The sequence below is a fragment of the Mirounga leonina genome, unplaced genomic scaffold, assembly GCF_011800145.1.
Source record: "Mirounga leonina isolate KUSES-001 unplaced genomic scaffold, KU_Mleo_1.0 Mir_92, whole genome shotgun sequence".
In the NCBI taxonomy this organism is placed as follows: Eukaryota; Metazoa; Chordata; class Mammalia; order Carnivora; family Phocidae; genus Mirounga; species Mirounga leonina.
This window is the reverse complement of record NW_023270852.1, coordinates 10,215,159-10,238,237: the sequence shown is the minus strand read 5'-3', so window position 1 is coordinate 10,238,237 and position 23,079 is coordinate 10,215,159. Positions and strand designations below refer to the sequence as shown.

The window sequence follows — 23,079 nt, the reverse complement described above, 5'->3', positions numbered from 1 at the left end:
ACAACCTGAGCTGAAACCAAGTGTCAGACACTTAACTGACTGTGCCACCCAGGTGCCCTGACATATATATTTAAAGTAAATAGACAAATATATACTTACAAATTGTGGGGGAGGAGAATGCTATAAAGAAGAAAGGATCCTATAAGAAAGAACAATTTTTTGTTTGGGTGATCAGAGAGGGTCTCTCCAAACAGGCAACTTTTAAGCTGAGCTCTGAAGAATGGAAGGAAAATGGTAGGGATGAGGGTGGGGGCATCAAAGAGTGAGGGATGGAAGGGCACCTGGGTGGCTCAGTCGTTAAGTGTCTGCCTTCAGCTCAGGTCATGATCCCAGAGTCCTGGGATCAAGCCCCACATTGGGCTCCCTGCTCTGCAGGGACCCTGCTTCTCCCTCTCCCACCCCCCTGCTTGTGTTCCCTCTCTCGCTGTGTCTCTCTCTGTCAAATAAATAAAATATTTTAAAAAAACCAAAAAACAGTGAGGGATGGAAATCATTCTGGGCTGAAGGAACAGCAGGAATGAAAGTTCTTAGGCAGAAGGCTCACTGAGAACCTGAAAGGACCATGTGGTCAGTGCAAAGTGAATAAAAGGCAAAAGATGAGTCTGGGAAGGTAGGATGAAATGAGATCACCAAGAACCTTGATGTTAAGAATTGGCATTTTGGGCGCCTGGGTGGCTCAGTTGGTTAAGCGACTGCCTTCGGCTCAGGTCATGATCCCAGGGTCCTGGGATCGAGTCCCGCATCTGGCTCCCTGCTCGGCGGGAGGCCTGCTTCTCCCTCTCCCACTCCCCCTGCTTGTGTTCCCTCTCTCGCTGTGTCTCTCTCTGTCAAATAAATAAATAAAATCTTTAAAAAAAAAAAAGAATTGGCATTTTATCCTAATTGGGGGTGGGGAGAAAGGATGGTGTAATTTACAAAAAAATAAAAATAAATTAAAAAGCTCTTCTGATAGCTATGGGGATTGAGGAGGAACCAGAGTGGAGGCAGGGAGACCAGTTAGGAAGCTACTTCAGTTCTTCCCGTCAGATGATGTTGGGTATTAGCAGAGATATAGGCAAAAAGGTAGACTGATTGGAGAAATACTCAAGAGGCTGAATCAAAAAGACATCACAATGGATTGGGTGTGAGAGGGAAAAGGGAATGCCGATAATGACTCCCAGGTTCCTCACTTGAGGACATGTGGACCATGACAGAGACAGTGAAAGCTGAGGAACTGATGTGGGGCATTCCGTTTTCGGCAAGGGAAGTTTGAGGCACTGTAGGATATCCAGGTGGAGATTCAAGTAAGGAATAGAATATAAGCTGGGTAGAATAGAATCTGGCTGGTTACCGATTTGGAAGCACTGGTCTATTAATGGCACTTAAAGCACTGAGACTGGATGAGTCCCCCTAGGGACAGAGAGTGCAGAGTGAAGGAGAACCCAAACGGGTGGAAGAAAACCAAGAGACCGTGGAACCAAATAGACCTAAGGAAGAGAGTGATTCAAGAAGGAAGGGCTGATGAAGGCAGATGAAGACTGGAATGCCCACCAGGTTTGGCGGTGGGGGCACAGCCGGGGCAGCAGCGGGGCGAGAGTGGCTGAGTGATAAACGGACGTGAAGACGTTCACAATAGTAGCTGTAGACAGTTCGTGAGAGAAATGAGGCCATGAAGGGAGGCAGAAAGACAGCTGGACTACTTCAAAACAGGCAGTGGCTAAAATCAGGTAACCACTATCTGTGCCCAGCTAGATGTGTCACAGGTTCTGTAAAGAGAATGAATGAATGAATGAATGAATGAACGAAGGCATGCACGCACGCACTCCATGGGGGCCAGTCCAGAACCCTCTCCAGGTTTGGGCTGAACTGCATGTGTCTTATGTTTGTGTAAGAGTGGGCATGAGTAGGAATAGGATAGGAAGGGCATCCCTGAGAGCATCCTCTCCTGATTCGGGCACTGGGATTCTGAGATTCTCTCTCTAGAGAAACCTAACACCAGGACACCATAGCAGGAGGAGGACAGACTGAGGGCTGGTGGAAGGAACAGGAGGCGGGAGCCAAGCTGAAGCTTCTGTCTGGTGAAGGGGAGGGCTTGGAAGGAAGAGTAGGAGTGGTCTATACTGGGCCCTGCTGGGGCCGCTGGATATCAGGCTCCGCCTCTCCAAGCCCAAGGGGCTCTCCCAGCATGTCACACAGGGGCGGGGACTGGGCTACGTCCAAGGACGGACAGCTCCTCCCTCCCTTCCCCTTCCTGCTTCAGTTCCCCACCCAGACTTGCTGGGCATGTAACCGCTGGGGCCAACCCCCAGCCTGAATCACTAAGATTCCCTTCTCCTCTTGGGCTCCTACTCCCACCTCTCCCATCCCACCGTGTCCTAGAGATCTGCCTCCAAGGTCCTTCCTATAGGTGATGGTTTAGGTGGACTGATTTTCACAGCAGAAATTTGGAGGATCTTGAACTCAGAGCTGAGAGTTCACCTCCTTCCTCAGGATGCCCACTGCCATCCCCACATCCCTTATCCCACCGATCTTTTATGGCTCAGTTCTAAAAGCAACTCATTTCCTCATGCAGCATTCACTCAACACCTCTGCTCGAACTGGGAATACAAAGATAAACAGTCATAGTGCGGTCCTCATGGTTCCACAGTCTAATAAATAGATTACTGCAATGCAACACGGAAGGCTCTGTGGGGAAGCACGAGTTGCTACAGAGCACAGAGGTCATCTAACCTAGAGCTGGGGCAGGGGAAGGGGTTACTGAAGATTGGGGGTCAAGAGAGTTCTCCTGAAGAAAGTGCCATTCACACTGAGAGTTACAGAGCATGGTACCTTCTGCACCAGGAGACTGAATCACACACTGTGACAGAGGAGGGCTAAGAAATGAAATGGAGTGATGGGCAGGAGCTAGATCACACAATGCTTTGTTGGCCTTATTAAGGAGTTTAGGCTTTACTCTTCTCTGCTTGGGGATTAAGGCTTTATCCAAAGAGCATGGGAAACCTTGGGATGGGGTGTGGGAGGGTAGGGGAGTGGAGGCAGGTGGGTAGAAAGGGTTTAAGTATAATCTAATAGAGCCCCAAGAGTCACTTTTTGACAGCTGTGTGAAAAACAGTTTAGAAGGGTCACCAGGGGGAAGGTGAGACTACATGATATTCCACAGGAGGGGTGATGGTGGCCTTGACTAGGGGAGTAGCAAAGGGGAGGTAGAGAGAAGTAGATTTCATAGGGAAGAATCAACAGAACTTGATGACTGGTGGAATGTCAAGAGTAGACAGAGAAGAAAGAATTGGAGATGATCCCTTGTTTTCTGGCTTGGAAACTCTGGAAGAGGAGCAGCTGGATGAAACGATGAAAAGTCTGGTGTTTTCCTAAGACAAATCTGAGGTGGCTATGGGACATGTGAATGGAGAGGTCTGGCTGGCAGTGGGAAAGACAGGCCGGAGCCTCGGAAAGTGGTCGGCCTGGAGGCAGTGATTTGGGAGTCATTGGTGTAGAGATGGTGCCTGAAGCCATGGAATTGGCTGACATCACTCAGACAGAGTGTAAGGAGAGAAAGGAGAGCCTGTGACTGTGCCCCGAGGAACCTCAACATTTAAGGGATAGGCCAGGAAACAAAGCTTGCTTGTAAAGAAATTGAAAAGGTGTGGCGAGAGGCAGGAGAAACCAGGAAGGTGAGACATCGTGAAGACCAAGGGAGAAGAAGCTTCATGAATAAGGGAACAACCTTCATTGTGAAATGCGGCAGGGAGGCCCTAGGATCTAAAGCCGAAAAGAAGCTGTCATTAGCTTTAGGGAGTATGGTTTCCAGAGGCTGGAAGAGAGGAAGCCAGATCCAGAGGGCTGAGAAGGAAGTTGATTGTGAGCAAATGAAGAAAGCCAGTGCTGACTCCACTAGATCCTTGGCATCTACAAAGGATATATTTCAAGGCTTTTCAGTTTCTCCAAATTCTCAAACAGCTTCCAATTTCCCCCACGACTTCCTTCTACAACCTCAGAGTCCCAGGACACATGATTTACACAGCTGTGGCTAGAGGTAGGTGACCAAGGCATTGTTAAAAAATGATGCAAGAGGCCAGCTCACTTGCTTCTTAAAATGACTCACTCCTGTACACTAACCCCCAAGTGCATTTGATCATTTGAGACCTCAGCAAAATGACAATGACTGCAGGTTACAGTTTTGGGGGGTTTCTCTGGAACAGAAAAATCCCTGGAGGAGGTAAAGTCCTGAAAGCCCAGGAATCCTTTCAGTAAGATTGACAGGGAAGGAAAGTGATGAAATTCACAGGGCCATCTCCCCCACCACTGCCAGACTGAGCAGGTGGATGAAGCATCCAATCAGCTGATCAACCTAGCAAACAATCTGACTGCCCCAGGCATACTCTGGACCAGGTTCTTAACCTGGGAACTGGAGACACAAAGCTGAAACTGATGCACTCCCTGACCCTCACAAGTTCTCAGACTAGTGTGGGAAAGAGACATGGAAATACATAACTATAATGTGCTAAGTGTCATGATACTGACATATTCAAACTGTTGTGCCCGAAACAAGGAGGAAGTCTCTAACTCTGAAGGTGGTGGAGGAGAATAAAGAAGGCTTCCAGAGGAAGGGATAGATGAGCTGAGTCTTGCAGGAGCTTGATAGGTACATTGGGAAAACAGTGCGTAAAGGAAAAGAAGCATGAAAAATTAAGAAACATGGACCAGTTGGGGCAAGAGAGCAAGACTCAAAAGGGCAGAGGTTGTACTAGATGTTTTCATGATCCGCTTGATATGGATTCTCCACCTGCCTCTCTGGCTGTGCCTTCACTGCCCATTCCTTAAACGTCTAACTCCCCAGGGCTTTATACTCTGCAGGCTTTCATACTCTGCCTGGGAAATCTCATCATCTCCCATGGTTTCAGTTACCATCCACTCGACTCCCAAAGCCTTATCTCCTGTGCAGAAAACTTTCTGGAACACCAGGCCCATATATCCAACCATATCTTGGACATCTCTACATGGATGATGCATAGAGATTAGCCTAAAACTGAATTCATCTTCCCTTAACCTACTCTTCCTGCTGGTGTTTCTCATCTCAATAAAAGGTACCACCATCCACCTGGCCACACGAGCCAGAACCCTGGGAATCTTCCCAATTCTTCCTGTTCTTTTACCTTTCAGATACTAGCTATGACTATATCCTTGATTCTGCCTCTAAAACGTAACCAAGTTAAAAGGAGCTAGTCTTGACTCTATCACTAATCTCACTAATGCAAGTAAGACTCTGGGCAAGTTTCTACTCCATCCTCTTACTTGTAAATTGGGATTGGAGGGGGGTCTTTTTGTTCCCCAAATCTGTGATTCCCAAAGTTCTCTTTCCAGCCAAAGGTCCCTACAGACTGTATTATGTGCCATGATTAAATCCCACCTTGAGGATTTGATTGCTGGTTTCCACAGTAAGGCTAGGTGTGTTAGAGGGTATTTGCAGTTGCCTCCACCTCCCCTCCAAAATAAATGTTTGCTAAGTTTAGGGCACCCATGACACTCCCTCTGGGCACCCTCTACTCTAACCATATGGTTTTGCTCTGTTTTTCTGAACACGGGCTGTACTATCACAACTATGGGCCTTTGCTCAAGCTTTTCTCTCAGCAAGAATGCCATTGTCCCCTAAGTGGCTGAGGCAGCACCTGGCACACAGAGGGTGCTCAGTATATGCTGGTGACAGGAGGGCCATGTTTAAATCACTGCAGTTCCCTCTCACCAGACAGAGAGGCAAAAGCACAGGCAATAACAAGACAAGTAAACAAAGTTCCAAGGAAAAAGACCTCTACTTAACATAAAAAAGCTCTTCCAAAGCATAAGGTAGTAAGTGCTCTGTCACTGGAGGCATGCAAACCAAGAGAGGCAGGGCACCTGTCAGGCCTGCAGCTCTGATTCCAGTTTTGCAGCAAATCAGAGCCCTACTTAGGGGATGAATGGGCATTGGTGAGCTGGACAGACAAACAGGGAAAGACCTGTGAAAAAGACCTCTGCACCCACTTCAACCTCCCAGATCTCATCTTCCTACTGGGGCTAGTCCTGGGTTTATGCTGTCCACATCAGAGACCCCCACACCAGGAAAAAGCCCAGGACCTGCCTTCAGTCAGACCGACCTCCCTGGGGTGCAGCCTGCCCTTCCAACCTGCAACCATCTGTCCCTGCAGGTTTGCAGCCCAGGATCTGAAGCCAAGTCCAGAAGGGAGGAGGCTAGAACCAGGGAGGGGCCTGGGGTCTTCCACACAGGGCCCAGGCTGAAGGAGAATCAGAGGGGTCCTTTCCTACAACAAGCAGCCTCCGGATGAGGCTCCCTGTCAAGGGAGCAGGACTGGAGGAGGAAAAGAGTGTCCTCCACCCTGGCTGGTGGGTTTCTGGGTGCCTTAAGAGGATGGAGGGGGGAGCCAGGGGTGGAAGTGTCTGCATCAGGGAGAAAGGAACCCTTCAGACAAGCTGGGCCACAAGATTCCGGAGTCCCATTCAGCAACCCCACCCGCCACACCACCACCACCCTCGGCCGCAGCGTTCGACACCCTCCGCCTACATACACAAGCTCCCAAACCCCGCGCTCCTCCAAGGAACCATCACCCATCCACCCGCGCCTCCCCCCTCAAACATGGACCTCACGTGAGCAGCCACAGCCCGAAGAATCCCCCCACTGCTCTCAGGGACACGGACACGCCTCACGTGGACAGAGACAGACACAGCTTTTGAAAAGCATCTGTGCCCCCACCCACAGACACTCGGACAGACACACCGCTGTTCGGACTTGGACCCGCAGCCGGGCAGACAGGGACACAAATGCACCCTGGGGGCCGCCCGTCGCACTCACCGCGGCGGAGCAGGATGGGAGCACCAAGGCCCAGACTGCGGCCACTCGGAGCGGCCCGCGGCGCTGCCCCCGCTGCCAGCGCCCGTCCGCCCGGCCCTGCCCGCGGCGCCGCCCCACGTCCCGCGCCTCCGCCTGTCCCCGCGCCGGCGCCGCTGCCGGACCCGCCGCACAGGCCGGAGGGAGGGGCCGGGGCGGGGCTGCGGACCAGCCGCGGGAGGGGGCGGCTCGGGTGCTGAAGACCCACCCACGCCCCGCCCACCGCCGCGGAGGCCCCGCCCGCCTTTACCCTACCCGCCCGCCTCTACCCTACCCGCCCTGCTCTCCCAACTCCCTGGAGGCTCCTGCGGGAGCTGCCTCCGCCGGCCGGCCCGCCGGGCAGCCGCGTGAACCGGATCCCGGGTCCCCGATCCCTGCCAGCGGCTTCTGGCTCCCGACCGCTCTGGGGCAGGGCGGCGTAGTAGGTCTCAGGGACTGGGCTGAGGCTCCGTCCAGAAAACGCAGCTGGGCAGCAGAGATTTCGGACTCTGGGAGCCGGTCCGGGCCCTCCAGGAGGTGCACTTCCCGTCTTTCTTGGGGGCACCTTCGGAATATGCTAGTGTGCTCTCTACTGAGGAGGGGGACACGGATATAGTCTGTACCTCGGCACGGATCCCTGGGCGGCGTAAGGCCCCCCAGGTGGAAGGGCAGTACCCAGAGCGCTAGGAGAAGGGGCGGACGGGGTGAAAGGTTGGGGGACTGGATTTGGCTGTGTGCCTGGCCCTCCCTCAGGAGCCCCCTCGCGAGGAGATTACGGTTCGGACCATCCAGTGATTCCCTTCCACACTCCAAAAACCAGAGCAATTCAGAATCATTGCATTGTGGAAAAGAAGCCCCAGTGGAAAATAATAAAAACTATAATAAAGTTAACAGGGACCGAGTGCTTATTATGTGCCAGAAACATAACGAATCACTTTACATATAGTGTCTCCTTTAATACTCATAATCGTAATAGGCATCTTCTCTTATTAGCTGTGTTTTACAGGGGAAGAAACTGAGGGCCCTTGGCTCAGTTTGAGCTCTGCTTTAGAGCCTGCCTCCAGTCACCCGGAGATTCAGTACCGTATTTCATGTTGGAAGTCCCCAATGGCCACAAAGTGGGGCTTTGTATGTGAAGCACCCAACCTAATAATCAAGCCCCAGTCAGACGGCTGCAGGCTGAGTCAACCCCAGAAAGGCTGCCTGGGAGCTGCAGTATCTGTGGCAAAGAACAAAATCAGGCTGCATGGATCTCAGTGCTGTGAGAACCTGCTGACTGGGTTGTCTTCTTCCTTCAGCCCTCCAGAGAGGTAGTGGACAATGTTGAAAAATTCTGGGGCTCTCCTGGGTCAAGGAGCACAGAAGTGATGGTACCTGGGCACTGACTGAATCAAAGTGCCATTGGGGAGATTTCTTGCCTCAAACAAGCTTGATATGGGCTCAACACCTGGGTGCACCCTCAACCTCTCATCCGCGTGTTGACTTCTGGCACCCAGCACAGGTACTCCAATGCTTGTGAATGAGCCTCAGGATTCATGCTTGCTTTTGGGTTTGGGGCCAGGGTTACTAGACTACCCGGTGTGAGGGGGCTTGGGTCTGTATAACACTATTTCAAGCCTCATGAGGACTACTTTCCTCAACTTTAGATTTCCCCCATGTCATCAAACTCGTGCTTGAAAAAGCTTGACAGCTCCCTTTCTCCTAAGGACAAAAGTCCTTAATCATAAGCCTGAACAGGCCCAGTGTGACCCCTCACTGCCTCACCTCTGTAGTCCTTCTCTAGCCACTCCCCTTCCACTTTTCATTCCAAACTGAATTCCTCCCAAGTCCTATCAGGGCCTTCACATATGCTGGCCTCTTTGCTTAGGTTGCTCTTCTATTCTTTGCCTGACTGTGTCTACTTGCTGTTCAGGTCTTAGTTTTCAAGGTGATAGCCCATCTCCACTCCAGTCTTGGCTAGACGCCCCTCCTCTGCACTCCCACAGCTCCCTGAACTTCTGTATCCTAGTACTCATCACTGCATTGTAGTTGCTTGGTTACATGTCTCTATCCCCCACTAGGCCTTAAGCAATGCGGGAAGGGACTGTGTTTTATTCACTGATGTATCCCCAGGGTCTAGAGCAGTGCCTGGCAAATAAAAGCACTCAGTAAATATTTGCTCTATGAACGAATGGCTGATGAAGGTCAGTGGGCCCAACCCCCTCTAGGCCCTGTGCTCTTAAGACCATAGCTATCTCAGTGCTGGTCTGAAGAGCAAATAAAGCTTTGGCTCCAGCTGGGGCTGGGGGAGGAGTAGGCTCTCAGACTGTTCCTGAAACCTGTGACTTCCAGCTATCTGGCCTCTGCTCTTCTGGCTTGACAGGATTTTGGTGTATGATTAGACTGAGCATTTCTCCACCCAGCCCACCCTCCTAGAGTCCCCCCACAAATTGACCTCACTAGGCCTGCTTTTATGAAAGGTTTATTCCTAGTGCTAGGTCCCAATCTTCCAGGGCTCTAAGCACAATTAAACTGGGTGGGTAGGTGAGGGGAAGCCCATTCAGATGCAGGGCCAGAAATGGGGCTCCCCATTATCCCCACCCCTTTGGTCCCAGTCCCCTTCTCTGCAATGGGGGACGCATAGAGGAGGGACAAAGGGTACTGGAGGCAACATCATGGCCCAGGGGAGCCCAAGAAGAGCTGCCATTGGCTGACAGGGCCTTTTGAGGCTCTGCCATTGGTCAGGGGGCACACCCCAGGATCTGGGGACAGGCCTGAGGAGTAATGCCATTGGCCAGGGAGTGGTTCTGTCATAGCCTTTGGCTGTGGAGTGGAAGGAAAAGATCTGGGAATGAAGCCCAGTGGCCAGGAAGATAAAGGACAGGACAGCAGCTGCTAGGCCTGCAAGCCCCCACCCTACCCACAGCAGTGTGGGCAAAACTGGTGTCAGGCCCCAGCCAGGGAAAGGGAACCCAAGCCAGAGGGCAGGTGGCAAGGGATGTCCCATGTCCAATCTCCCCCACCCTGGGACTGCCTCTCCCAATGTCCTTCTTGATAGCCAGGTTTGGTTAGGAGCAGCTCACTGCTCCTCTAGCCAGGAGGGCTTCTCAGCTCCTGGAGGCCGCAGCTTGATGTTGAACTGCTGCAGGGTCTGCTCCAGCTGTTTCTGGTTCCCAGCAAAGTAGGCGGACACGGCATTGTGGAAGAGCAGCAGCTGCTTGTGCATCACCTTGATCTGGGGGTCCAGCAGGGTCAGCTGAGACTGGACTCAGATGCCCTTCTTGAGCCTGAGCCCAGACCAGGGGTACATGGATTCTGCTCTGATGGTGCTTTTAGGGTGGGGGCTGACCTCCACTAAGGGAGTCAAAGGATAAGGGTCAGTCTGATGGGAGAAACCTGACTTGATTTGCTGGGCTTGGGGTTCTGGTACCCCAGCTCAGGGGATGATTTTTCCCAGTTATGTTCCTGGGATCAGCAGCCAAATCCTCCAATAGAAAAGGGCCAGGGATTGGAGGGTGGGTGACTAGGAAGGTCCAGGGGGTGAAGGGGCTGGGGGAAGATCCCACCCCTTAGCCAGGCTGCATTTCCCCCATCCAGTACTGGGGAGGGTCTCAGGGATAGAAGGTCAGTGTTACAGATGGGAAGTTGGGCTGGGATTAAAGGGGTGGGGTTGGCACCTTGTTTTCTTCCAGGAACTTGAGCTTGATGGCCACATCTCCCCGCAGCTTCTCATATTTGTCCCGATGGGCCTGGAAAGTTGCCTGGGCACTCTCGAGTCGACCACGCGTCCCTGCATCCCGGGGGCCTAGGCTCAGCTCCTCTAAGTCTGTTCGGTAGGCATCATATTCCAGCCTGGGGAAGGGGTGATACAGGCTGGTCTCCACCCCAGTGTCCTCCACACATACTCTCCTTTCCTTCCTCAGTTCTTATGACCCCAAAGCTCAAACTTCCACCCATGCCAGCCAACTCCCAGAACTCTAGGCCCTGCTGGTGCCCACACCTGGCAGCCTCATACTGTTTGACAGTCATGAGCGTGTCTTCCATGGTCTTGGTGACCAATGTGTTGATGCTAGAGACAAAGAAGTTCACAGCCCCTAGCAGTGTCTCTCCATTCTTGCACAGCAGCTTCTGTGTTTCTGCATTGTAGCCAAATTCCTCCTGAGGGCGGAAGGGAGGACAGGCCTTGAGCAACAGTTCCTACCTGACTAAAGCTATAGGGCCCTCATTCCCCTCCTTCCCAGGGAGGAAACAGCCATGGAAACTGGCAAAGGCTCTCTTAGCCAGAAAGTTAGTGGGGCCACCCCAGGGATGGCTGGGGTAGGAATGTGGGAGTGGGGTTCTCAGATAAGTTCACAGGACTAGAACAGGGAAAGCTAGTGCAGCAGGCAAGGGAGGGGCTCTGATTAGGCCGAGCACTGATGCAGAGAAGGGTTACTTGTGAGGCATCTAGTGTGCCGCCTCCCCCACCCCTCCAACTTCTGAACCTCTGTACAAACCCTTAGGCTGCCTCCACGGGTGAGTGCTGCTGGGGGTAGGGCTGGGCCTACCCTGGAGGGGTTCTCCCTCTGGGCTGCAGGAGGGAGGGAGGGAGGCTGAGGGCTGACTGCCTGGGAGGGCCCGGGCCCAGTCCCCCCACCCTCTTTGGCCTGACCAAGGCACCTGAAGCTCTGGGGACTTCTGGCTGAGGTCAGCAAAGGCGTCACCTAGTGCATGCTGGGTCTGCAGCAGGCTGTAGAGGTGGGCTGTCAGTGCCCGGCCCAGCTGCAGGACACTCTCATACTTGCGCTTCGTCTCACGCAGCAACTCAATCTGCAGCTCTAGCTCCAGGTCCACAGTCCGGGAGCCTCGGCCAAATCGCTCTGATAACAGCTGCTTTGTGCACTGATTGGGAAGTGGGGGAATAGGTCAGAGACCCTAGCACTCTGCCCCCCAAACAGGTATTGACCCTATCATCCCCACACTCCTAGTCTCAGCCATAGATGGGATAGTGGCATCTGGAAGATGGGGAAAAGGTACCCAGGGGAAGTTTGGGGGAAGGGAAAAGTGCTTAAATCCCACCTTATATGTGTTGATGCCCCATTTCTTGACAATGTCAAACTTCTCTCCAGCGATGCCCCGAGCCACCTCATCTCCAGGTCCAGCAGGAGTGGTACTGTGAGATGGATGGCGGCCAGACCCTAAAGAACCAAGTTCTCTGACACCAGCCTCTCTCAGATAGGACCAGACATCTCTGTAGCTCCACCCATACCTCCCACCCAGCATATGAAAATGACTTCCCTGAAGTAGCAGAAACTAGAGACAATGAGATTCTCCTACTCACTAGGAAGAACTCATACTTTGTGCCCTGAGACCCAAATCCCAATATATAACTGGCCTCCTTCTGAGGTGGTGATGGGGGCTGGAGTGGGGGGAGGGAGTTGCTGATGTACAGGGGCAGAGAAAATGGAAGAAAATATGCTGAGAATGGAATGGCAGATCAAGGATGGTGGGTGCTGATAACAGGAAACCTCACTGACAATCTCATGTGGAATCCTAGTCAGTGTGAGATTCAAGGATATTTGCTTCTCTAAACTTTAGAGTCTAAAGCAAAACTCTGAGAAGCTTCAGAGATCCAAATCAGTCTCAAGCTCCAGAGCAGGGAGAACTTCTTTGAAACAGAGTTCTTAATATGATTCGAGTGGTAGCAGCAGAGAAAGGACAAATGGTCACATCTCAGGGGCTAAATGGCAAGTGGGAGCAGTTGGACAACCCTGCTCATACTAGCAGAAGTTCCCAAGATCTCTAGACATAATTCAAGCTATCTTAGACATATCCTATACTCCCCAGAACCATTCCCCTCCCTCTCTCCACTCAAACTTCCTGTCCTGTTCTGATCATTCATACCTGTGGGGATGAGTCCATCACCAGAGCCCCCATAGCCACCAGACACAATGCTGGTTTCATTGAGGTTGGGTCCTGATACCATCACCTGCTGGAGGTCCTATAGGCCAGAGAAGAGGGGGGCTTCAGGAACATTGGGGCAGCTGAAGCATTTGGGGGGTGAGAACAAGCTTGGATTGAAGCATCACAGAGAGAGCACACAAGGGAAGTCTGCATAGAATCAGAATGAAGATTTGTAAAAAGATTGGAGGGAGTTAGACAAGTTAGGGGAAAACTAATGGAATGGGGTGAGAGCCCAGGGCTTTTGATTTAGGATTCCTAAATTGAAACAATATGGAGAAGAATCAAACAGAAGCACCTGCTCCAGCCCATCATCCTCAGGAAGCTGCCCAGCTTCACCGTTCCCATGGATGGGGATCTCCATTGTGGCTGCCTTCCCTAGGATCCCGTCCGTCATGGCTAGGGAAGGGACTGGAGTCAAAGTCTCCACCCCAGCGCCCTGCAAAGCCCAACACAGACAGTTCTGGAAACTGGCCAGTACTCCAGAAAGAAAGGTCTCCCCCACCATTTCAGAGATTTTGGGGGCTGTCCCAAGACTTGAGTATTCTGGGGTTGGGACACCACTCCTCTTCTCATGGATATGTATTTCTCCCCTCCAAGGTGCGTATCTTTCCACATGCACACCCAGGCCCCAGATGTCTTCTCATGAACCCCCAACCCCACCAGGATTCAGGTGATCATTCATGCATTCAATCATTCAACAGACATTGAATAAGTGCCTACTATGTGTCATGCATTATTTGAGGTCACAGCAGTGACCAAGAGAGATAAGGTCTGTGCTGGCTTGGAACTTATCCCCATGCAGCTGTTTCCCCCCATCAGATTAACCCCTTTCCAAGGCTCAGGAGCCTACTCCTCCCACTCAGGTATGCTCTCCATTGCTTGGCCTTTCACACTCCCTTAGTGTTTCTTCCCCTTTCCTTCAGGTGGTCTCCCCCTCCTCCATCCCATGCACCTCCTCTTCCTTGGGCCCTCCCCCCCAGGCCTTAGTTGAATCAGCTGGTGTATGTTCTCGGCCTCTGGGAAAAGCCTCTTTTTCCCAGAACATAGTGATCCCTTCCAAAGTCAGTTATGTCCCCCAGGTGTGTCAGTCCCCGCCCCCCCCATACACCTGGGCATCAGGTGTGTCCTCATCCTTTCCCCAGGGCTCAGTGGCATCTTTCCCTCAGGGCAGTTTCGTGCGTTCAACTTCCCCTCGCCCAAGTATGTCCTTCTCACCTCGGGCCGGGCCGCTCTTCCCCTCAGGGCGCCAGGCCCGGGCCGCGCGGGGACCTCGGGCTCCAGTTCCTGTCGCGATCCTAGCAGCAGGTCAGGGACTCGGCGGAAGTGACGTCCCCTCCCGGGCAGAAGAAGCCGGCCACGTCGCAGATTCTAAGGGCGGAAATGACGTTTGCCGGGGGCCGGGCGATCCTTGAGCCAACCCCTCAGGCCCTGGGGAGCCAGGAGAGAGCACTTCCGGGGCGTTTCCAAGACGCTGTAGGGAAGTGACGTGCTGTGCGCGGTGGCGCGATGGAGCCCCAGCAGCAGCAGCAGCAGCTGAGAAACGTGAGTGCTAAGTCGCTGCAGGGCTATAAGTTCAGCTAGCACCCTTGTCCATTTGGCTGGATATCCGAGGGCTGGGGACGTCGGGTTGTGGCGTGCGGTCCTGGGAAACCTCGAGCGACGCGGCCTCGAGGTGCCCCTGTATCGCTGAGTTCTTCGTCCCCTTTTCTCCTAGTTGCGGGACTTCCTTTTGGTCTACAATCGGATGACGGAACTCTGCTTCCAGCGCTGCGTGCCCAGCCTGCACCACCGAGCTCTGGATGCTGAGGAGGTTAGGTGGGGAACTCTGTAGGGAGGTTCGCCGTAGACTGTTCCCCACCCCGACTTCCCCTGCCTCTGGCCCTGGCCTTTCCACGACCCTCGCCCCTAGGCTAGGGATGGGAAGGAAGGAGACGGACCCGACAGGACACCTTTGGCCTCTGCTTCACCCTGTCTTCCTTCCAGGAAGCCTGTTTGCACAGCTGTGCTGGGAAGCTGATCCATTCCAACCACCGCCTCATGGCCGCTTATGTGCAGCTCATGCCTGCTCTGGTACAACGCCGCATCGCAGACTACGAGGCTGCCTCAGCTGGGCCAGGTGTTGCTGCTGAACAGTCCGGAGCCTCACCATCAGGCAGCTAGCCCTCCCCAGCCCCAGGAAGGGAGGCACTGGATGGACCCTCAAATTGAAGGAGCCAGTGGACCTTGGGCTGGATGCAGCCTGTATATAGAGCGAGGGGTTTCCTGAGAGCTGGGTACTATTGCTCCTTTTCCTGGAGCCAATAAACCCGCTTTTACTCTCTTTGGTTTATGTTCTGGGCGGGGAAGCTTTGCCCATTGTATTGGCACCATCCTTTATTCTGTCAGTTAGTGCATATCTGTTGGCTTCAGCCCTGGCAGTGGAGAAATTGCCTTCTCTGTGTAGAAGGAAAACCTTAACATTCCCAGGCACCTGGTTAAAGCAAGGTCTGTGGGTACAGTTTTAATGTTAGTAACATCAACAGGAAGTTGATTCCTGCCCAGATGGCAGAGAAAAATGAGACCTCTTTCTAGCTGTCCTTCACTTAAATCTGTCTGACTTAAATGGCTCATTTGTGAGCCAGGTGTACATTGATTCATAACTCTTTTTTTTTTTTTTTCCATTCATAACTCTTTTTGTGGACTCTAAGGAATTCTGCTAGATGTAGGTAAAGGAGATAACCAAGGACAACAGATAAAGAAATCACAGACAGAAGAAAAAAAAAAAAGAAATAACGGACAAGGTATTTAGGCACTGCCTCCTGGGAAGTCAGTAGCCCCAGAACAGAGATGAAACCTCTAAGAATTTTGGGGTGTTCTGGAACTTCAACCATTTCCCAAGTTGTTACTTTCTTACTATTTTCTCTCTACCCCAGGATGAGTGGTAAAGCCTTTACACCAAGGTCTGTGTGCTTTTCTTCAGGAGCAGTCAGAAAGGGGAAACTTGGGGGACCATATTCTGCAATATAGCCAGACCTGAGGGACAGAAGCCCAAGGGAGAAGTAGACGATGGTGGTTATGGGGAAAAAGGGATAAAGCAAATCCTTGGGACCGCTTTATCATTACCTGCATGTCTATAATTTCAGCTCTTCCATCCTCTACCCTACATTGTTCCCGCTGTCCCTGTTATTTCCATATTGAGTCTCTCCATTTTTCTCTCATTATTCCCCTCCTTGTGAAATTTACTTCTGTATTCAGCAGTCTGAATGGCCTATTGCTCCATCACCGCATTTTCTTGCCTCCCTTAATGTCCTTTTTGTATCATTCCAGCTGTTTTTATCTCTTCTGTTCCTCCATTCAGACTGCTAGAGAAAAACACAGCTGTGTAATGAACGGCACTAAATATTCAAGGTCTCCCAATTTCAACCAAGCCCTCACTACCAACAAGCAACCCTTTGTGGCTTCCTGGTGTATTTCATCTCCTAATCACCATGGCAATTATTTTACACCTTCACTGTTCTCCTTATCCCCCACTTCACGTCCAGCTATTCCCCATCAGGTGACCATGTTTCATTTTTTACAGAGGAAATGGAAGCTCTTAAACATTGGCTCCCACAATAATAAAAAAAACTCTTTACAACCACCCACAGAGCAGACATTTTCCCCCCCTGTGTGGATCAGGAAGTTGAAATTGTCTAGTAGCAGACCCTTACAGATACAGATCTGACTTTAAAATCCATGTACTTTTTACTACACCAGGCTGCCTCTCAAAATATCCATTGAGCCACCCAATTTGTATGGGTCCTGATACTGATAAATGTCCTGCTTTAATCTTTATAGCAAAACTACAAGTAAGAGATATTATCTCCACTTAATGGATGAGGAAGCAAGAATCCAGAATGTACCAGAACCCTGTCTTATACATAGTTAACCTCTTGAGAAAATTGGCTCCAAACAGCTTTTTGCCTCTTTAGCTCCTAAATCTTGAACAGAAGGTTTTGCTAGGAACATATAAGTTGCTGACCAGAAACTTCCCTACTGAGTAGCTTTGTGTCTACCCAATAAAGTTCTCTCCTTGGAAAGCATAACTACAGCTAAAACAGCTTGTGAACTTAACCAATCTAAGATGGTAATGGGGACCTGGAATACTGTGGTGCTGGTGGAAGGACTCTTCCACATGGACAATTGTGTGTATCCTTGCAGTAAATTTCCATTGTGAATTGTCTGTGTTTCCATGTCACATAATTACTACTTGCTGGAGAAGGGCTAAGAACAAGAACTGTCTTGACTCTAGAGGCTATGTTCTTTGAATTTCTAGAGTTTATCTTTGCTTGCTCTTCTGCACCCAGCCTGTCCCTAGGCTTGGAAAAACAAGTATCCTTCAGTGTAATCCATTAGTTAATCCCTTAAGTTTTTAACCTCTTCTTTTCTCTCTGTTCATAAACATGTTCAGTACTTAGGAGAAAAACCCTACTCCTGTTATCCATCTTTTATAATCACTGACATCTCCCTCAGGTCTTGCCATAAAGTGGTATCATTGGTGTAATGAGAGCAGTGTGACGTTTTAAGCACAACACAAGAATAAAGTTAACAGAGCTCTCTTAACACAAATACATATTGGAGACAGAGTTGGTATTGCCATTGTGGCTTCAGGACTTAACGGCCTACTTTGTAAAGTCTGGTTCCTTTGAGCCTATTCAACTATACCACCCTCTCTCATTACTTGTCCTTAGTAACCGCAGCTCTCCTACTTTCCTCAAAATAGCTAGCCCTTGGTCTTCCTGTAACAACCCCTTGATACTTTAATGTTACCAGACAGTCCATTCAGTATTTTGGTTTCTTAGTTCCTTGCCTCAGTCTCCAATGATTTCCACTCTTGTCTTAGCCACCCACTCCCTTAGTTATGTCCTGGCCATTGTCATTACCCCAAACTGCTCCATCTTTAAAATACTATTACTAGCATCTTATTTACTGACTGTATTCCTTTTACTTTGTTTATTGATATATTCCTTTACTATTGTTCTTTGATTTCACTGGAGCATTCAAGCCATTGATTCTACTTTCCATTAACACCTTCTGTCTTTAGATTCTTGTCCAGCTTAAATTCCAGTTAATTCTCTTGGAACAGACTAAATTTCTTTGTCATCTCTTTGTTGGACTCAGATAAAATGAGACATTTGTCTGTCTCTGCATTTGGACAGCTAGCTAAAAGCCCAAGGAAATCACTATAGAGCAGATTTATATCACTATGAATTCATGGTTACCAGCATCAAATGGAGACTCAACCCCTATAATCCCACTAGATTTTTCCAGTCACTGCTCCCTGCAATGACTACTTCAAATCAGTATTCTTAAGCCTCTTATTACCCTCACTATTCTCTTCAGTGTTCTGCAAGTAACCTTATTTTTTAATTCATAGGTAAAAGTAGAAGCTATCAGGAGTTCCCACAAAATCTCACAACACAACTTGGTCACCCACCTATACCTGCATCATTCTTTCCCTCCATCTAAATAGGGCAAACGTGCCTCAAAGCCAGTGCCTATTTCTGCTCTGAATCCTAGTCCTTTCTTTGGGAATCTCTAACTTTTTCCTATTTTACTATATTGTCACCATTGTTCAAACATGCTAAAGACTCTCCTGTTAAAACAAACCACTACCTTATTTCCCCTCCAGCTATCATCCTATTGTTTTCCACTTTACAGCTTAACTTCTTAAAACATTTGGATACTGTGGCTCTCTCCATTCCCATTCCTCCACCCGGTCTATTTTGACTTCTACAATCTTTATTCTATTGAAATTGTTCTTGATGAGGTCACCCTGGCCCACCAAATGACTCATATCCCTGATTTCCCAGTCCTCAGTTTACTTCACTTCTCAGTAGCATCTGGAACTATTGACTAGTTCCTCACCATTGGCAGTCTTTCATTGGTGTCTGTGACCCACTCATGGTTCTACTACTACTTTCACCACGCTTTATAGCCTCCTTTGAGGCTCACCTGCTTCTAGCCTTTACATCTAAAGGTTTCTCTAGGGCCTCTTCTTTCTCATTTTTCTAGGATTGTGTCCTCCGCACTCAGCTTCAGTTACTCCTAGATCTCTCCTCTGAGCTACTTGATTGACATTCCCACTTAGGTGTCTCAAAAATATCCCCAACTCAGCATGTTTTCCTCATCAGCTTTCCTCCTATAGCTAGTACTCCTCCAGTTGCAGAAGATAGAAACCTCACTCAGTTGCCAAATCCCATCTGTTTACGTTTTACGTTTCTAAATATCCCTTGATTCTATCTGCTTCTCCCGATTTTTACATTCTTCCAACAGTGTTACTGCAATTGCTACTTTACCTCATATCTACTTCTGCATCCCTCCAATCTCTTCTCCACTCATAGGCCAGAAAACACAAACTGAGGCTTAAAACCTCACAATAGCTTCCCATTCTTAGGATAAGAACGCATTCTACATGTGACCTCTGAGACCGTGCACGATCCCATCCCTGCCCACCTCAGCTTTATCTTATGGACTATCAAACACTGGACTGTCAGTATTGTTTGTTGAACTGAATTGAGCTGCACCTCACTTGCTGCCTCTCTGTGCTCTCACTACACTGCCGTCTCCATTCTTCTAACCTGTCAGGTACCATTCCATCTCGGGGCCTTTGCACCATTTCCTGGCTTGCAGTGCTTTCCCCTCACTTTACCTACTCATTCTTGAGTACTTAGTGTGAATGCTATTTCCTCACATAACTCTTCCCAGACTCCAGCTCCATAATTCCTCATGTTTGTGGCATGTAGCACTTCTAACAGTTGCTAATTACATGCACCATGAGATCACAGTCCATGGCTGTATTGCTCACAATTGTACCCTTATCACAGTCCCTGGCACATAATACGTGCTTGGTAAATATTTGTTGAATGAACATTTTGCAGTTTCCTCCCAGCTCAGTCTACTATTTACGTAGGAAGGGAAAGGCTGAATATCGGAAGAGACAGAAACGAGTCTGCATTTAACTTTTGATGTTTTGCCAGTGATTTAGAGGTGTTTTTCATGCCTAATCTCACTGGTTGGTATCTTCTGCCCTTAATAGTCACAGATCAGTCAACACCTGAAAGCTTCCATCTGGAGCAAATCAGTCATTCTAAGTTTTCCACTCAGTTCCTAAGCATTATAATTCTGCTTAAATATTTCTTGAACACTTGCTTTTCTCTCCATGTCCTTTGTCACTACCTTGATCAAACTTTCGCCTATGGCACTAGCGGCCTGATGGCAGCGCATCTCTTCTGCTCTCGGAACCTTGATCGAACTTTCTTCAGCTCTTGTATAGATTACAGCAGCAGTCACCTAACAGCTTCTTCCTTGAGCCTGGACCCCTTTGATTAGTTAGCATTTAGTAAGGTATATGTAACAGAGACTAAAAATGACAGTGGCTCACAAACTTTTCTCTTTCAAGTAAAAATCTAATCCAAGACTGGTGTGACATCAGTCATCCGAGAACCAAGCTACTCCTAAGCTTTCTGCTTGTTGTATCAAAGGTATGACTCTCAATCATGTGACCCAGGATGGAGCTTTACTTTGCACACAAACATTCCAAGGGGAAGAATGGAGCAGGGAGTGGGTGAAGGGGCATATCCTCCTCCCTTTAAGACACATCTGAAAAGTTGCACATCAGAAATTTGTCATGTGGTCAGGCCTTGTTACAAGGGAGGCTGGGAAATGTCATTTTATTCTTACCAGTCATTTTTTTACCCAGTTAAAAATTGGGAGTTCTGTTACTAAGGAAGAGGAGGAGAATGGCTATTAGGAGACACCTACCAATCCATTTTCCATACTGGTCGAGAGTGATTCTTGCAAAATACGAAAATAATGGTACTCAGCTACCTAACACCTTCTGTCACCTTCAGACTCTAGCGTCACAACTGAGGCTTTCTGTGATCAGGTCCCAGAAGATCTCTCTGGCCTCATCTTCAACCCTCTTTCCTCAGTTTTTGATTCTCATACCCTTGGTATAAAAGGATCAATTTATTTGTGGTGCTCAGACACATTATGCTAATTCTGGACTCTGTTTTTCCTTTTTTGGGTATGTCCCACTTTAGTCCATATATTCAGTACTTCACAAATACCCGAGTGAGTGTATTTACCAACACTGTTAAGCCCTGCAGATGCAGAGGTGAATGAAAGAGATGCAATCCTTGTTCTCTTGGAACTTAACACAGATATGGTGAAGGTGAATATAGAACAAGTACTCACAACTGTGGTGAATGTCACAAGGAAGAAATATGTGTTGTAATGGGAACATACAGTAGTACTAACTGTGTGGGGGATGAAGGAGAGCTTCCCAGAGGAGTGATTTGGAACCTAAGATCTGAAGGATGAAATAGAATTTACCAAGCAAAAGACAGGGGGAGGGCTACCCTCCTTTCCTTCATGTCTTTGCTTAGATGTCTCATTTTTATTAAGGCTTATTCTGATTACGCTATTTAAAATTGCAACCTATCCTCCCTTCAGACACTCCTGATCCTCTTTATTCTGTTTTTTCCATAGCACTGTCATTTCTCACATACTATATAATTAACTTATTTTGTTTTTTTTTTTAATTCTGGATCAAGATTCTAATAAAATTTGTTCTATATACTACCATGATTATACAAAATTATTTATATTGGCATTGTCTCCTGCAGTGTTTTACACACATTACTGTATTTTTTTCTTTCCTGCAAGACTTTTAGACTGTTATCACGCATAAACAGTAAATAGTGTAGACTTTTGGAATAGGCTTGTATTATCATCTAATCTAAACAGGTAATTTTGCAGGTAATTCTCTTCCTTCAGATTCAAGATATTATTTTCTTTCCCAAGATTAGTGATTTAAGTTCTCTAAATGTGATTCTACTGAAGAGGTTGAAGATTAAGATCACTAATATTTCTATGGAAATTGAGACTTTTAAATCATATCCTATGTGTTTGTTGGCCAGTCCGTGATTCATAATTATACTCTGCCTAGGTTCTATTTATTTTTATTTTTATTTACCTTTTGGTCCCCTTCACCCATTGGTGAAATGGTAAAGGGGCTCATTTTTATTATTTATCACTTGTAACTCCCACTAGAATTTACATTCTCTAAGTCATAAATCAGGAATTTTGTCAATGTTATTGCTCTGTAGACTGATATAACCAAACATCTAAAATAGTACCCAACACAGTTGATGCTCAATAAATATTTGTTGAGTAAGTGAAGGCAGGAGAGAGGGTTCCAGAGCAAAGGTCTAGAGCTTGGCTTTAGAGAGAGGAGGAACATCTCTTATTGGTAACAGGAAGGATGGAGGAATGGATAAAGCAGATCTAAGTTTTTTTTATTGGTATTGAGAGAGTTTCTTTTAAATATCATGTGTGATGGTTAGTGTTATGTGTCAACTCGGCTAGATTATAGTACCGTTATTTAATCAAACACTAATCTAGGTGTTGCGGTGAAGGTATTTGATAGATGTGGTTAACATCTACAATTGGTTAACTTTAAGTAACAAAACTACTCTTAATAATGAGGGTGGGATTCATTCAATCAGTTGGAGACCATAAGAGCAGAAAGTGAGATTTCTCAAAGAAGAAATTCTGCCTCAAGACTGCAGCATTAATCCCTGCCTGAGTTTCTAGCAACCTATCCTACAGATTTTGGACTTGCTAGCCCCCACAATCATGTGAGCCAGTTCTTTAAAATAAATCTATCTACCTACTTACCTATCTATCTATATATTGTGTGTGTATCCTCTTGTTTCTGTTTCCTCTAATTTTTTTTAATAGGAGTGGAAGTGAAGTTATCATTGGAGAGTAAAACAAAAAAATGGAAGATGAGAGAGTACAGGTTTGAAATAGTATTTGCACAGAATGGAAGAGTGGACTGACGCAAAAAATGTAATTCAATTTTTAAGTGGTATTGAGGGTTCAGTAGAGGCTACTGAACAGATTCCCTTCTGTCCTTGTCTGTCTAGAGAACCGTTGTTTTAGGGCCATAAACTTCAAGACCTGCTGTGACTCTTTGCCCTTTCCAGAAAGGACTGCCCTTATTCCTGCCCTCACTGAGCACTACTATTCACTGAGCACTTGTTCACCTTTATGTAAACAGCATTTGGTAGGGTGCCACAAACAGCAAAAACACATAGCTTACACATATCAACTATATCAAGTGTTTATTATTGACCAGGCTCTATTCTAAGCATTTTACAGGCATTAACTCATTTAATCCTTACAGCAACCCTGCAAGGTAGATACTATTACTTTCATTTTACAAAAAGAAAGAAAGAAGAAAGAAAGGAAAGAAAGAAAGAAAGAAAGAAAGAAAGAAAGAAAGAAAGAAA

General features: G+C 48.3%; 3 protein-coding genes across 5 annotated transcripts in view; 1 reads left to right on the top strand and 2 right to left on the bottom strand.

Annotated features, from left to right (window-relative positions):
- TRIM3 (tripartite motif containing 3) overlaps positions 1–14,055 on the bottom strand; it is a 31,582-nt gene extending 17,527 nt beyond the window's left edge. The window contains exon 1 of one of the 2 annotated variants that reach the window (XM_034995513.1): positions 13,976–14,055. The gene's annotated coding sequence lies outside the window, so the exon portion shown is untranslated. Of the gene's footprint in view, positions 1–6,823; positions 6,949–13,975 lie in introns of those variants that run through there. The other variant, XM_034995511.1, reaches the window with a different exon arrangement.
- ARFIP2 (ADP ribosylation factor interacting protein 2) lies at positions 7,484–14,073 on the bottom strand. Of its 2 annotated transcripts, none has more exons than XM_034995519.1 (8): positions 13,976–14,073; positions 13,056–13,196; positions 12,701–12,797; positions 11,876–11,994; positions 11,477–11,698; positions 10,818–10,975; positions 10,495–10,669; positions 7,484–10,171 (listed from the first exon to the last, which is right to left on the bottom strand). In XM_034995519.1, the coding sequence occupies exons 2-8, from the start codon at positions 13,152–13,154 to the stop codon at positions 10,070–10,072; spliced, it is 972 nt and encodes a 323-aa protein (XP_034851410.1). In that variant the 5' UTR covers positions 13,155–13,196; positions 13,976–14,073; the 3' UTR covers positions 7,484–10,069. The 2 variants fall into 2 exon arrangements, with proteins under 2 accessions (XP_034851410.1, XP_034851409.1); XM_034995518.1 differs by having other exon boundaries at positions 7,484–10,052; positions 13,976–14,071.
- Positions 14,074–14,217: 144 nt separating this feature from the next.
- TIMM10B (translocase of inner mitochondrial membrane 10B) lies at positions 14,218–15,386 on the top strand. The gene is made up of 3 exons (XM_034995521.1): positions 14,218–14,302; positions 14,475–14,570; positions 14,744–15,386. Exons 1-3 carry the CDS (start codon positions 14,267–14,269, stop codon positions 14,918–14,920), a joined length of 309 nt encoding a protein of 102 aa, XP_034851412.1. The 5' UTR covers positions 14,218–14,266; the 3' UTR covers positions 14,921–15,386.
- Positions 15,387–23,079: the final 7,693 nt, after the last annotated feature.

What these genes read in the sequence shown, in the direction of transcription:
- ARFIP2 (XM_034995518.1), bottom strand. Translation starts at nt 13,154, where the DNA reads ATGACGGACGGGATCCTAGGGAAGGCAGCCACAATGGAGATCCCCATC. An exon ending in AGAAGTCCCCAGAGCTTCAG is followed by an intron (nt 10,976 to 11,476) that starts GTGCCTTGGTCA and finishes TTCCGCCCTCAG; the next exon opens with GAGGAATTTGGCTACAATGC. An exon ending in AAACAGTATGAGGCTGCCAG is followed by an intron (nt 10,670 to 10,817) that starts GTGTGGGCACCA and finishes CCCCTTCCCCAG; the next exon opens with GCTGGAATATGATGCCTACC.
- TIMM10B (XM_034995521.1), top strand. Translation starts at nt 14,267, where the DNA reads ATGGAGCCCCAGCAGCAGCAGCAGCAGCTGAGAAAC. An exon ending in AGCAGCAGCAGCTGAGAAAC is followed by an intron (nt 14,303 to 14,474) that starts GTGAGTGCTAAG and finishes CTTTTCTCCTAG; the next exon opens with TTGCGGGACTTCCTTTTGGT. An exon ending in GAGCTCTGGATGCTGAGGAG is followed by an intron (nt 14,571 to 14,743) that starts GTTAGGTGGGGA and finishes TCTTCCTTCCAG; the next exon opens with GAAGCCTGTTTGCACAGCTG.